The following is a 14375-nucleotide window of genomic DNA, read 5'->3' as shown; positions in this document are numbered from 1 at the left end:
GACACCACTAACATTCGGGAGGAGGGTTAGAAATGGTGGAATAGGCCGGGCGCATGGTTCAGGCCTGTAATCCCAGCACTTTGGGAGGCCGAGGCAGGCGGATCACGAAGTCAGGAGATTGAGACCATCCTGGCTAACACGGTGAAACCCCGTCTCTACTAAAAATACAAAAAAATTAGCCGGGCATGGTAGGGGGCGCCTGTAGTCCTAGCTACTTGGGAGACTGAGGCAGGAGAATGGCGTGAACTCGGGAGGCGGAGCTCTTGCAGTGAGCCGAGATCGCGCCACTGCACTCTGGCCTGGGCGACTGAGCAAGGCTCTCAAAAAAAAAAAAAAAAAAAGGAAATAATGGTGGAATAGTGGAAATGCCAGAAATAGCCCTCTTAGATTCTTCAAACTAACCCACCGCCGTACTTTCTCTGTTTCATAGATTCCTGTGCCATGGTGCAGTTACTTACTTCTGCAGAGTAACTGTTGTAGTAACTGGCATAATTTCCAGCATTACGTGCCTTATCCCATTCATTGCTCACACCACTTAAAGATAAAAACCTCATCCCCGACTCTTGCCTGCCACCACTCTGCTCTTTCTTCGTCTTCTGCCATGATTGTGAGGCCTCCCCAGCCATGTGGAACTAAAGCCTTCTGGAGAATGTACTTGGAGCTCCTAATAAGCTATCTCGGGCCAAGGAAAATGTCACATTTCTTTGCTCTTGGCAGGAATCCCAGCTCCTTGGCTTGGGAGCACCCTTTCTCCCATGCTGAACAGAAACTTCATTTGGCCATTATGTTCATTGCCAATTAATAAATTATAGGAGAACAACAACAACAAAAAAAAAACCTCCTCATCCCCCTTTCACAAACAAGAAGATGGGACCTGAGAAGTTGAACCAAGGTCACATACCCAGTGTATTCAACAGGCAAATCCAAACCTAAGTTTATCTGCGTTTTTTCACTTTGCTAAACCAACATTTCAATCTTTTTTGTTGTTGTTGAGATAGAGTCTCACTTTGTCTCCCAGGCTGGCATGCAGTGGCGAGATCTTGGCTCACTGCAGCTTTAGCCTCCCGGGTTCAAGCAATTCTCCTGCCTCAGCCTCCCGAGTAGCTGGGATTACAGGTGCCCGCCACCACGCCTGGCTAATTTTTGTATTTTTAGTAGAGATGGGGTTTTACCACGTTGGCCAGGCTGGTCTTGAACTCCTGACCTCAGGTGATCCACCCTCCTCTGCCTCCCAAAATGCTGGGATTACAGATGTGAGCGACTGGCCAACCTTTCAATCTCAGTGTTCCTCCTTTGCATTTTCTGGCGATTCCACTATAATATTTACCCAGTAAAAACTCATTTAGGGCAAGACATATGGGCAGGGTGTTCATAATTGCCAGTGGCCTGTGAACATATAAGACTACATTAATAATAAAAATGCAAATATACCACATTTAAACTACCAAAATAGCAAAGATCCTTGTGTTATTGTGTTTCCTTGGGGTGGGAGTAGACTTTAGTAAAATCTTTCTAGAGAGCAGTTGTGCAATTATATCAACACCATTTATTCATTTGTGTATGTATGTATATATTTTTGAGACAGGGTCTCACTCTGTTGCCCAGGCTGGAGTGCAGCTTCAACCTCCTGGGCTCAAGCACTACTCCTGCCTCAGCCTCCCAAGTAACTGGGACTACAGGCATGCGCCACTATGCCTGGCTAATTTTTTAAGTTTTTGTAGAGATAGGGTTCTCACTGTGTTGCCCAGGCTGGTCTCTAACTCCTGGATTCAGATGATCCTCACACCTTGTCCTCCCAGAGTGCTGGGATTATAGGATTACAGGCGTGAGCCACCACACCAGGTCCAAAACCCTTTTTTTTTTTTTTTTGAGGGTGTCTCACTCTTTTGCCCAGGCTGGAGTGCAGTGGTGCAATCATGGCTCACTGCAACCACTGCCTCCCAGGTTCAAGCAATTCTCGCTGCCTCAGCCTCCCAAGTAGCTGGGATTACAGTCACTCACCACCACGTGCAGCTAAGTTTTGTATTTTTAGTAGAGATGGGGTTTCACCATGTTGGCCAGGCTGGTCTCCCACCCTTGACCTCAAGTGATCTGCCCACGTCAGCCTCCCAAAGTGCTGGGATTATAGGCATGAGCCACTGCGCCTGGCCTAAAACCTTTCTAATGTGCATATTTTTTTTGACCCAAATGCCCTTAGAGTATTTGACACAATACTCTTAGAACATTCTCAAGGTGACATCATTTATGATTCTAAAGGTTTGAGAAGAATCTACAAATTGAACAATGGAACTGATTGAGCAGGTTTTGGTAGAGCCACACAACAGAATTTTGTGCAACCATTCAAAATGATCATATGGAAGTATGTTTATTTACTAGAGTAGTTATTTATTCATTGGTAATTGGTCAATTCAGTGATCATTTTTCTATTCTCAGCAACATTTAATATAGTTGATGTTGGCATTACCTCAGTGACAAGACACTTTCCAGATTTCTATCTCATCAGTCACTCTCATAGTTTTGCTCTGTAGTTATCTACTTCTTTTCAACTTCTACATGGAAATGCCCCAAAACTAGGACCCAGTCTCTTACCCATCTATACTCTCCTTCAGAAATATATTTACACTCACACATACTTGTCTTACACTCAGGTTTTACACTCCTATATCCAGCTGCACATTCGAGGTGTCCATTTGAGTGATTAATGCGTAAGCTACTCAGGCTTGAAATGATCAAGATCGGCAGAACTCCTGACTGTCTTCCCAAACCACTGCCTCATCTTATAGTCTCTTGGAAGCATTCAAAGCAGTTAACTGCCCCCTTGAAACACATTTTTCTCATGTTTTGCAGAATTCCAAACTCTCCCATTTTCCTCCTCCTTTATGCTCCTGCCAGTTTTCCAAATGTGGGAGTCACCCAAGGCTTTGTTCATCAGCCCTCTTACCTAATCATATTTCTTCCAAGATGTCTTATGCGGCCCATAGTTTTAAATGCCATCTGTGTTCAAATTAGTCCTTTCAAGAAATATTTATTGTGTGCTCATTGCACTTATTACATAGGTAATTAACAAGGATGTGAAGCAGTTGCATTTCTTTTTTTTTTTTTTTCTTTGAGACAGTCTTGCCCTATCACCTAGGCTGGAGTGCAATGGCGCGATCTTGGCTCACTGCAACCTCCGCCTCCTGGGTTCAAACGATTCTCCTGCATCAGCCTCCCAAGTAGCTGGGATTGCAGGGGCCCAACACCATGCCTGGCTAATATTTGTATTATTTAGTACAGATGGGGTTTCACTATATTGGTCAGGCTGGTCTAGAACTCCTGACCTCAGGTGATCCGTCCACGTCAGCCTCCCAAAGTGCTGAGATTACAGGCGCAAGCCACCATGCCCAGCCAGCAATTACACTTTCATATCCTGAGAGTCTGTATTGGAACACTGTTAACATAATGTTTATGACAATGAAATTCTACTCCCAGATACACATTCAACAGAAACACGTATCCCCACCAAAAGACATGTACTACAATGTGTGTATTCATAGCGGCACTATTCATAACTGACAAATTCTGGAAACAACCCAAATTCTCATTCATAGTAGAATGGATAAATAAATGGTAAATACCCACCCACACAATGCACTACTCAACAGTATAGATGAATATGATTAACATCATGGTGCCTGAAAGAAACCAGATGTAAAATAATACATATGACTCTGTCATATAATAGACAAAACTTGGCAAAATAAATCTGTTAAGCCAAACTAGTGATGGCCATTTTGGGAGAGCTTCTGGGGTGAGGATCTGTTAATCTTGGTTACATTGGGTGTGCAATTTGTGAAATTCATTGTGCTGTGCACTGACAATGGATTTTATGTATCTTTTAAAGTCAAAAAATGTACTTTTTTTTTTTTGAGACAGAGTCTCCCTCTGTGACCTAGACTGGAGTGCAGTGGCACAATCTCAGCTCACTGCAACCTCCGCCTCCCAGGTTCAAGCAGTAGTCCTGCCTCAGCCTCCTGGGTAGCTGGTATTACAGATGCCCGCCACCCACGCCTGGCTAATTTTTGTATTTTTAGTAGAGACGGGGTTTTGCCATGTTAGCCAGGCTGGTCTCGAACTCCTGACCTCAGGTGATCCACCCTCCTCAGCCTCCGAAAGTGCTGGGATTATAGGAATGAGCCACCTTACTCAGCCTAAAAAAAAGAAAAAAAACTTTGGTTTTTTTGTTAAAAAATAAAAAACTTTGCCCTCATGGATTTCATGTGGGGTGAGACTAGTGATTCGAAAATGGTATCTCCAGTTCTATCTGACCACTGAACTCTAAGAGACTTACATGCCACTGCCCCACAGAGTTCTCCACCTGGATGTTTGATGGGCATCTCACATTAACAGTTCTGCATAGAAATCTTGATTTTTACATCTTGAATTTGTTCTCTCCCCAGTCGCACTAAATGATACTGCCTGCCCAGCTACTTAAACCTAAAACATAAGCATAATTCTCGATTCCTCTTTCCCTCACCCTGCTACCATTTATATCCATTTATATCCACTGCCATTTATATCCACTTCTTTCTATTTCTGCTGTGAGCCACCATCATCTCCATCGCAGACTAGTGCAATAGCTTCCAACTGGTCTCTTCAGCTCTTCCCTTCTGACAGTCTCTTTTCCACACAATTGCTTTAGTGATCTTTAAAATCAAATCAATTTACATCATTCTCTGCTGAAAACCTGGTAGCTTCATATTCCAGGTTCCTTACATGTGTCTACACTTAATCCCTAACCCTCTTCATATTCACTATCTAATTTTCTTCCCCGGATCAATCTAATGTCAGAATACTCTTGACTCCTGTGCAGCCTGGGTACAGGTCATTGAACCTTAAGACTGAAAATGATGTTACCTTAGTGACTTCCTGCAACATGCTTCTCCCACCTCCAACACCTTATATAATTATGGCCAGCAACATTTTTTGTTCTTCTTGTTTTGAGATGGAGTTTCACTCTGTAACCTGGGCTGGAGTGCAGCAGCACGATGGCGGCTCACTGCAACCTCTGCCTCCTGGGTTCAAGCAATTCTCGTGCCCCAGCCTGCAAGTAGCTGGGACTACAGGAAGGTACCACCATGCCCAGCTAATTTTTTTTTTTTTCTATTAGTAGAGATGGGGTTTTCTCCATGTTGGCCAGGCTGGTCTCGAACTCCTGACCTCAAGTGATCTGCCCGCCTCAGCCTCCCAAAGTGCTGGGATTACGGCTGTGAGGCACCATGCTTGACTTTTTTTTTTTTTTTTAAACCATGGTTTATATTTGGTATTTTCTTGTCATAGGGTATGGCTCTCCCCATTTGAAAAGGGAAGCATCATGAAATCTAGGACCTTGCCTTTCTGGTTTACCGCTGGATTCTCTGATGCCTAGAACATTATTGGGCAGGCAGATGAATTAATATAGTAAAGAAAAAAATCAAGTTTAGTATGTATAGTATGATCCCAAAATATTTTTATAGGAAAAATGTATACATAGAGAAAAATCTGGAAGCATATTTACCAAATATTAACAATATTTCTGATAGTGGAATTGCAGGTTGTTAAAACTTTTCTTTATGCTTGCTTATATTTTACAATTTTCTATGAACTTGTTTAGTAAAAAGTCTTAGAACACCCTGCTGTTAGGTTTTAAAGCTTTGCATCTAAAATAGCTTTGAGACATAAAGATGAGTTCCAAAAGGTTTAAAGCACCTGAGGGATGTGTAAAATTGCACTCTTTTCTATTATAACCCTGAGGTCAGTGAGCATAACCAAGGATTGTCAACTTATTTTCACTCACCTTTGTAATGTCAAAATTCTGGACGTTTGACCTTAAAAAAGGCATTTCCAAACATGAACACACCATACTTCTCAAAAGATAACAAACTACAACTGGTTGTTTAGAAGTGATGATTGCCTTTAGGGTTCCTGAACCCTCTGAAATTACACGTAGGGGTAGGTTCATGTGGGGCTGGGGGACATGGGTCTCAGTAGAGGCCCATAGGGCCCATAGCTTTCATTAGATTTTCTGAGGGTTCCTACCCTCTGCTTTGCCAAATTTCTTACTATGTGATGTTCTCTTTCCCAGAAGAGTCTCTTTGGGAAAAGACAGTGTAGTTGTGGAAGAGCCCCCTTGCCCAAGACAAATGTTCCCCTGCCTAAAATTCATCCATTAAAGAAAGCTGTCCTTAAAAAAAATAATGGGCCAGGCGCAGTGGCCCACACCTATAATCCCAGCACTTTGGGAGGCCGAGACGGGCGGATCACGAGGTCAGGAGATGGAGACCATCCTGGCTAACACGGTGAAACCCCGTCTCTACTAAAAATACAAAAAACTAGCCGGGCGAAGTGGCAGGCGCCTGTAGTCCCAGCTACTCGGGAGGCTGAGGCAGGAGAATGGCGTGAGCCCGGGAGGCGGAGCTTGCAGTGAGCTGAGATCCAGCCACTGCACTCCAGCCTGGGCGACAGAGCGAGACTCCGTCTCAAAAAAAAAAAAAAAAAAAAAATTAGCCAGGAGTGGTGGCGGGCACCTGTAATCCCAGCTAGTTAGGAGGCTGAGGTTGCAATGAGCCGAGATTGTGCCATTGCATTCCAGCCTGGGCAACAAGAATGAGACTCCGTCAAAAAAAAAAAAAAAAAAAAAGAATTAATGCCTTTTGGAGGGAGAAGGTCCTAAGTATTAGAGCCATTATCAGTTATTAACCCCTTTGTGCAACCTGTCTTATCCTATCCTTCCACAAATACTGCTTTTGCTCTCTTCAGATGTCATTGTTCTATTTATTGGGAAGTAGAGGTCCAGAGTAGATGGCTGAGACCTACTGACTTAAGTGAGACACTGTGATAGCACATGCCAGATCCTAATACATAACAAACAGCTTCATGAGACAAAACTTAATGCACTGGAATTTTCTGTTCTGCCGTGACTCATTTATATTTCAACCCACTGATCAGTTTGACTTTCAGTCTGAAACACTGCTCAAGATAAATGATCTTTTGTAGCTTCAGTAGCATGTTCAGTAAGGAAGTAGAGGAAGGCAAGACAATACTATGCTGGTGAGGCGCCTGGGCTCCAGTCAGATAACCCAGCATCAACTCTGCTGTGACCCTTACCAGCTGTGTGACTTTGGGCAACTTATTTAACCTCCCTATGCCTGTTTTCTTCATGTATAACTAAAGGTAATAGTGAACCTAATGAGGATTAAACTGTGCAATGAATAAGCACTTAGCACAGTGCCTAACATAGTAAACATTTAATACATGTATTAAGGAATTGGAGCAATGGTCTTGCAACCCTTTCCGCAACCCAACCCCCCCCAGCCCTTTAATTCAGAAAACCTGCCTAAAAATGAAGCCCAAAGTGTAAGCACAATAAAAACAATAAAAGTGGAGCTTTTGAATAGTGTGTAGGAGCCTTAGCTCCAGAGAAAACGTGTATGTGGGCACAGGATCAGAATGAAATGTCCCATTTTGTTTACCTTCCCTCATCACCATTACAAGAGGACACTAAATTTCACAGATGGTGGTGAATGATTGGGGCTCACCTGATTTTGCTTAATAGGGATATCTTATGGACCACAAAATTAAATTCCTGTGCCTATAAGGCAGAGAAAACAGTTCGTGAGCACAATCGAATCTGTAAGCATGTCTTCTTGGTTGCAAACTGCAATTTAAATTAGTGCTTGCGAAGTCAGGATATTGTACCGAAAAATCCAGATTTCTCTAAAATGGCCCTAGAGGCCTGGTTTCCTCCATGGCCGCCCGTGGCTAAAGAATGCTTCATTCGGTCTGTCCAGTCTCTGGTATTCCATGGTTTCCCCATAGAGACCACGTGTTTGGTTTTATAGTAGAGAAATCTTTTGTGTGTTAGTAATCTGGCTCCTGCTCCGAGGTGCACCTTTACTTAATGGTGCCTCGTAAACAGACTGCAGCAGTGAGATCAGCCGGGCTTCAGCTGATTAAACACCCAGTTGGGAACATGCTGTCTCTGTTCTTTACTAAAGCAAAGTCCACACACTCTTTCCCACCGGCTCCTCTGCTGTCTCATCTCACAGACTTTGGCTTTCTTTTCCATCTCTGAATGATGTTGATCCTCACCTGGTTCTAGCTCCTGCCTTACCTTATTCTATTGATGGCCTGCTTCTGGCAATGTACTGCTCTGGGTTAACTGCCTTGTTTCACTTCACTTCATCTTGTTTAATCCCTAAATACACCCTACTTTCGCTGTGTTCTTGAAAAGATCTCAAAATACCTCTAATTATAGAAGCAATTATGTAACCAGTGAATGAGAGGACACCTTGATTTCAATTTCCATTTATAAACTTCTGCCCATCATCATTCATATTTAGCTGTGTGACTCTCATAACTGGACCAGCAGCCTTGCATGTCTATTTTACTGCCACTTTCTAGGCCCTGTTTAAATTTATGTCTTGATTTCATCTTTAAATTTTGATTTTACCAGGTTATTCTTGAAATTAAAGCTAAACCTTGCTTTTCTAACATTAGGCCCCTTCTAACATCCTTCCAATTTTCCATCCCCAAACCACATGTCAGATTGTCATGTCCTTGCTGCTAAATTCACTTATCACTGCATTCATATTAAATTTCCTTGAGGAATTTCCCGTTCACTGTGTCATTTTTATATTTTTTTATTAGTACCTTTTCTCTCAAAAGCTAATTCTGTTTGAAAGCAATGTCTTCCAGTCCAGGTTCTTGTTTTTTTTTTAATTTTGTTTTGTTTTGAGACAGAGTCTCACTCTGTCACCCAGACTGGAGTGCAGTGGCCTGATCTCAGCTCACTGCAACCTCTGCGATTCTTTCATCTCAGCCTCCTGAGTAGCTGGGACTTTCCTTCCTCCCTCCCTCCCTTCCTTCCTTTCTTCTTTCTTTTTTGACAGAGTCTCGCTCTGTTACCCAGGCTGGAGTACAATGGCACAATCTTGGCTCACTGTAACCTCCACCTCTTGGGTTCAGGTGATTCTCCTGCCTCAGCCTCCCGAGTAGTTGGGATTACAGGTGCCCGCCACCACGCCCAGCTAATTTTTGTATTTTTTTTAGTAGAGACAGAGTTTTGCCATCATGGCCAGGCTGGTCTTGACCTCCTGACCTCAGGTGATCCACCCGCCTCGGCCTTCCAGAGCACTAGGATTACAGGTGTGAGACACCACTCCTGGCCCCCATATATTTTTCTTAAAAATATGCAGAAAATATTTTTCCTAGAAAACTTTCTAAAGTATACCATCATATTTATCACTTAGTATCAAAATTTCACAAAATACAAATTTAAGCAGAACATCCTAAAGTTTACCATAATTTTATTGTAATATCAAAATCACATAAGATACAGAGTTAAGCAGAAAACTGATGAATTTTCTTCAGATGGTCTTCAAGATCTCAAAAGCCTTGAAGTTTGCTGAAAATAGAAAAAGAAAATTAAATATTTGGAAACCTAAGTTGTATACTTACTAATACTTAGTTGTAGTTAATTTTTAAAAATAGGTATAATTGATTTTAAAAAGTAGGTCACTACATACATACTGTTTCAAATTCAAAAGGAGACTCTAAAAAATAAGTCATTCTCACGCCCCTTTTCTGCTCCCCAAAAAGCAAGTGTATATCCTTTTTTTTTTTCCGAGATGGAGTCTCACTCTGTCGCCCAGGCTGGGGTGCAATGGCACAGTCTCGGCTCACTGCAACCTCTGCCTCCTGGGTTCAAGTGATTCTCCTACCTCAGCCTCCTGAGTAGCTGGGATTACAGGCACCCGCCACCACGTCCGGCTAATTTTTGTATTTTTAGTAGAGACGAGGTTTCACCATGTTGGACAGACTGGTCTCGAACTCCTGACCTCAAGTGATCCACCTGCCTCGGCCTCCCAAAAAGTGCTAGGATTAGAGGCATGAACCACCGCACCCTGCCGATAACTGTATGTCCTTATAAAGGTAGGCTAATTTTAAAAAAAGGTAGCTGGGCGCAGTGGCTCACGCCTATAATCCAGCACTTTGGGAGGCAGAGGCAGATGGATCACCTGAGATCTGGAGTTTGAGATCCTGAACCCGGGAAGCGGAGGTTGCGGTGAGCCAAGATGGCACCACTGCACTCCAGCCTAGGCAACAAGAGCGAAACTCCATCTCAAAAAAAAAAAAAAAAAGTAAGTCTAATCATATGTAAGCACATGTATATGTGGTCTTATGCTTTAAAAACACAGAAGTGATAGGATATTATGCATACTTTCTACACCTTTTTTCCATGAGTAGTAAATACATTATATTTATCTATATTTAATTTTTTAAGGCTTTGACATTTAAGTAAATCAGAAAGTTCTGAATAGGTACATTTAGATATATATACATTTTAAAAATTTCTTGGTATAAAAGCTGCAGTAAAAAGGCTGGGCACAGTGGTTTATGCCTGTAATCCCAGCCACTTTGGGAGGCCAAGGCTGGTGGATCACCTGAGGTCAGGAGTTTGAGACCAGCCTGGTCAACATGGTGAAACCCCATCTCTACTGAAAATACAAAAAATAGCTGGGTGTGGTGGTGTGTGCCTGTGATCTCAGCTATTTGGGAGGCTGAGGCAGGAAAATCGCTTGAGCCTGAGAGATGGAGGTTGCAGTGAGCCGAGATTGTGGCACTGCACTCTAGCCTGGACAACAGAGTAAGACTCCGTCTCACAAAAAAAAAAACTGCAGTAAAAAGCCAATTGTACCCAATTCTACATGATGTACTTGTATACATAGGCTTAAGTATACCTTAAGGATAAATTCCTTTTAGGATAAATTCCTAAAAGTGGAATTGTTGGTGTAGGCATTAATAAATCTTGTCACATTGTCCTCCGAAAAGGTTTTTGCCATTTTTCATTCTGACCAAGTACATGTGAGAATGTGTATTTCCTCCACTACATCACCAATATTGTTTTTAAATAAAACTACTTGAAAGTCATGTTGAAATAGGGTTAATTTTATCAACTTTGACTACATTTCTGTGATTAATTCCACAATATAATTTCGCAAATATTCTAACAGAAGGCTTCTTAGAAGAAACTAAGTGGCAAGAAGACCAGATTATTTCAATATATGTTGAAACTTTTCTGTTTTCCCAAAACATAAACTTAGATCAATTTGTTTGATCTAGCATTGAAAAGATTCCCCAGTTACCAATACAAAATTATAGTTTGGAAATTATGTCAAGGCTTTCAGCATCTGAGGCCACAGCAGATAAAGGAAGCAACTATTTCAGTTCGACAAAGAGTGAGCATCAACTACAAGTACCATGAGACAGGGTACTTAACAGCTGTCACCCAGGCTGGAGTGCAATGTGGACTAATCACAGTTCACTGCAACCTCCGACTCCCGAGCTCAAATGATCTTCCCACCTCAGTCTCCCCAGTAACTGGGACTACAGGCATGGGCCACCACGCCTAGCTAATTTTTTGTATTTTTTGTAGAGAAAGGGCCTTGCTATATTGCCCAGGGTGGTCTTAAACTCTTGACTTAAGCTATCTCCCTGCCTTAGCCTCCCAAAGTGCTGGATTACAGGTGTGAGTCACCACGAATGGCTGCAGGCCATTTTATGTCTACAAGTTTTATGCCAAATCTTACTTTAGTAAAAGTCATTCTAACAGTGGAGAAGACCATATGCTCCAGGCTGACAGCCCTCAGAGTTGACTTAGTCTTGAGGTCACAAAATCAAGTGCCCTCAGGATATCCAGCGTAGATAAGTGGGCTGGAAAAGAGCATATGTCTGTCCCTTACCTAAAGGCATTCCAAATCAATTTTTTAAGTATTCAGTATGGGCTAGGTAAAATCAAATACACATTAGGCTTTCATAAAACTAGGGGCTAGAATATCTATGACCTTTATGAGAATATCTGCCTATATTCCAAGAACTAAGCTGTGCTTGGAACACAGCAAGAATCAGCTGTATGTAAAATAAGCAAATTCAAGAATAAAATTTAGAATATATCATAGAATAAATGGACTTAAATCTTCCATGAGTATTAAGCAGCAAGAATATATGCATAAAAATGTTCTAAAATAAATATATTTAAGAAACTTAATCATGGTTTCAGGATTAGGAAACAGAGGTGTTTTTCCTTTTCTCTCTCTTTTTTTTTTTTTTTTTTTTTTCCTTTTTGTGGAGAACGGGGTCTCGCTGTATTACCCAGGCAGGTCTCAAACTCCTGGGCTCAAGCTATCCTCCCGCCTCTGCCTCCCTGAGAGCTGGGATTACAGGCGTGAGCCACCGCGCCCGGCTCTCTTTTTTTTTTTAAGACAGAGTCTCGCTCTGTTACCCAGGCTGGAGTGCAGTGGCACAATCTCGGCTCACTGCAACCTCAGCCTCCTGGGTTCAAGAGATTCTCCTGCCTCGCCTCCTGAGTAGCTAGGACTACAGGTGCGTGTCACCATGCCTGGCTAGTTTTTTGTATTTTTAGTAGAGATGGGGTTTCACTATGTTGGCCAGGCTGGTCTCAAACACCTGACCTCTGGTGATCTGCCTGCCGCGGCCTCCCAAAGTGCTGGGATTGCAGACTTGAGCCACAGTGTCCGGCCTCCTTTTTAATTTTATATTTGTAAGCATTATTTTGAAAATTTTGTTATTCATTTTGTATTCACTTTTATTTAAATAAATATGTTAATTCCAAAAAGAAAAAGACAATTGGGCTGTGTTCAAGATTATATTCTCTGACAAGAATCTGGGGGGGAGTTACTTGATTTGGTCACTTGTTCTTTTTTTTTTTTGAGACGCTCTGTTGCCCAGGCTGGAGTGCAGTGGCACCATCTCTGCTCACTGCAACCTCTACCTCCCAGGTTCAAGCAATTCTGCCGTAGCCTCCTCCTCCTGAGTAGCTGGGATTACACGTACATGCCACCAGGCCCGGCTAATTTTTGTATTTTTAGTAGAGACGGGGTTTCAGCATGTTGGTCAGGCTGGTCTCGAACTCCCGACCTCATGATCCGCATACCTCGGCCTCCCAAAGCCCTGGGATTACAGGTGTGAGCCACTGCACCCTGCCTGGTCACTTGTTCTTAACCAGTGCTGGGAGCTTTTTCAAAATATAGTTATCTGAGAAATCACGTTAGGATGTCTGAAATCAAGGGAAATAATATTTAAAATGCCTATTCTTTACAATTAGAAAGTCATTTGATGAGTCTGGGGTAAAATCCTAAAACTTAACATTTTTAACAAGGACCCCAGAGGATTCTGATGTGGGTGATCTATATAGATCACTCTGTGAAAACTACTACCCACTAGGTGGTTATTTTCTTCTCTCCCAAGACCTTTCTGTAACTCCAACCCCATACCATCACCAAACTCACACACAGCTCCCTCACTGTCAATTTAAGGGAAAGGAGGGCTGACCTCTCAGAAGAATGAGAACATAATCAGGAGTCAGCCTATAAGAGAACTAGCTCACCTCCACAGCTGGCCTGAGATTCCCCCAAAAAACAGTTCTTGATCTATTTCAACACAAACGTACTGTCATGTATGCACAATTCTATGTCACACAGCATAACCATGATAAGCTCAGCCGATAATATTTCTTACGGGCCAGTGTAGACATTTTCAAAAAATCTCAACACACTGATAGAACATCTCATTTTCAGTAATTTAACACCTAGAGAAAGATCTTTTTTACTGTGTCTGTGCACACTTACCTATCTTCTACCGTCTTATTAGAAGGATAAAAAACTTTGAATGAAAATCCACTTCTTGGAAAAGAGCCCTTTGGGGGAGAAAAATACCCGTAAGTGAATATTCCAACTTTTTTTTTAAATAAATTTTTTAAAATATATATATTTTTTATTTTATTTATTTATTTATTTTTTTGAGACACGGTCTCACTCTCATTACCCAGGCTGGAGTGCAGTGGGGGCAATCTCACTGCAACCTCCATTTCCAGGATTCAAGCGATCTTCCCACCTCAGCCTCCCAGGTAGCTGGGACCACAGGCATGGGCCACCATGCCTAGTTAATTTTTGTATTTTTTGTAAAGACAGATGGGGTTTCACTGTGTTGCCCAGGCTGGTCTTGAACTCCTGGGCACATGTGATCTGCCCACCTCGGCCTCTCAGAGTGCTGGGATTATAGGCATGAGCCACCGTGCCCAGCCGAATACTCAAGTTTTATAAAATAATCCCTGTTTTTTAAATTAAATCCCTTGGTTATGACTTAAAATGACAAGATGTGACTATAAAATAACACAACAGATTTTTACATGATCTCTGTACAGAGTTGTTACTATAAAATATCTCCACTTGAAGCAAGTCTTTCGAGTTGGCTAGACAGTCTTATGCTAAAAGATGAGGTTGGAAATGCTGAGGAGGAGCTCTACTTAGTATAAGAAATAGACTGTGTGATGCCAA

At 42.2% G+C, this 14375-nt stretch overlaps 1 protein-coding gene and 1 long non-coding RNA gene across 5 annotated transcripts in view; one reads left to right on the top strand and one right to left on the bottom strand.

Annotated features, from left to right (window-relative positions):
• The window catches only part of LOC111549520, a 61499-nt gene that overhangs the window by 1155 nt on the left and 45969 nt on the right, over positions 1 to 14375 (top strand). The window contains exon 3 of one of the 2 annotated variants that reach the window (XR_002733758.2): positions 431 to 881. The exons of the other annotated variant lie outside the window; for it this stretch is intronic. This is a non-coding gene — a long non-coding RNA (uncharacterized LOC111549520). Of the gene's footprint in view, positions 1 to 430; positions 882 to 14375 lie in introns of those variants that run through there. 2 annotated transcript variants of the gene reach the window in all.
• POLE2 (DNA polymerase epsilon 2, accessory subunit) overlaps positions 9309 to 14375 on the bottom strand; it is a 52716-nt gene continuing 47649 nt past the window's right edge. For all 3 annotated transcript variants that reach the window (XM_023222679.2, XM_023222681.2, XM_023222680.2), the window contains 2 exons: positions 13668 to 13735; positions 9309 to 9424 (listed from right to left, as the gene is read on the bottom strand). In XM_023222679.2, coding sequence (XP_023078447.1) covers positions 9406 to 9424; positions 13668 to 13735 — 87 coding nt within the window. In that variant the 3' untranslated portion in view covers positions 9309 to 9405. The remainder of the gene's footprint in view (positions 9425 to 13667; positions 13736 to 14375) is intronic.

The sequence above is a fragment of the Piliocolobus tephrosceles genome, chromosome 6 (assembly GCF_002776525.5).
Source record: "Piliocolobus tephrosceles isolate RC106 chromosome 6, ASM277652v3, whole genome shotgun sequence".
Classification (NCBI taxonomy): domain Eukaryota; kingdom Metazoa; phylum Chordata; class Mammalia; order Primates; family Cercopithecidae; genus Piliocolobus; species Piliocolobus tephrosceles.
Note: the sequence above shows the minus strand (reverse complement) of the source record. Positions and strands in the feature narration are given on the sequence as shown.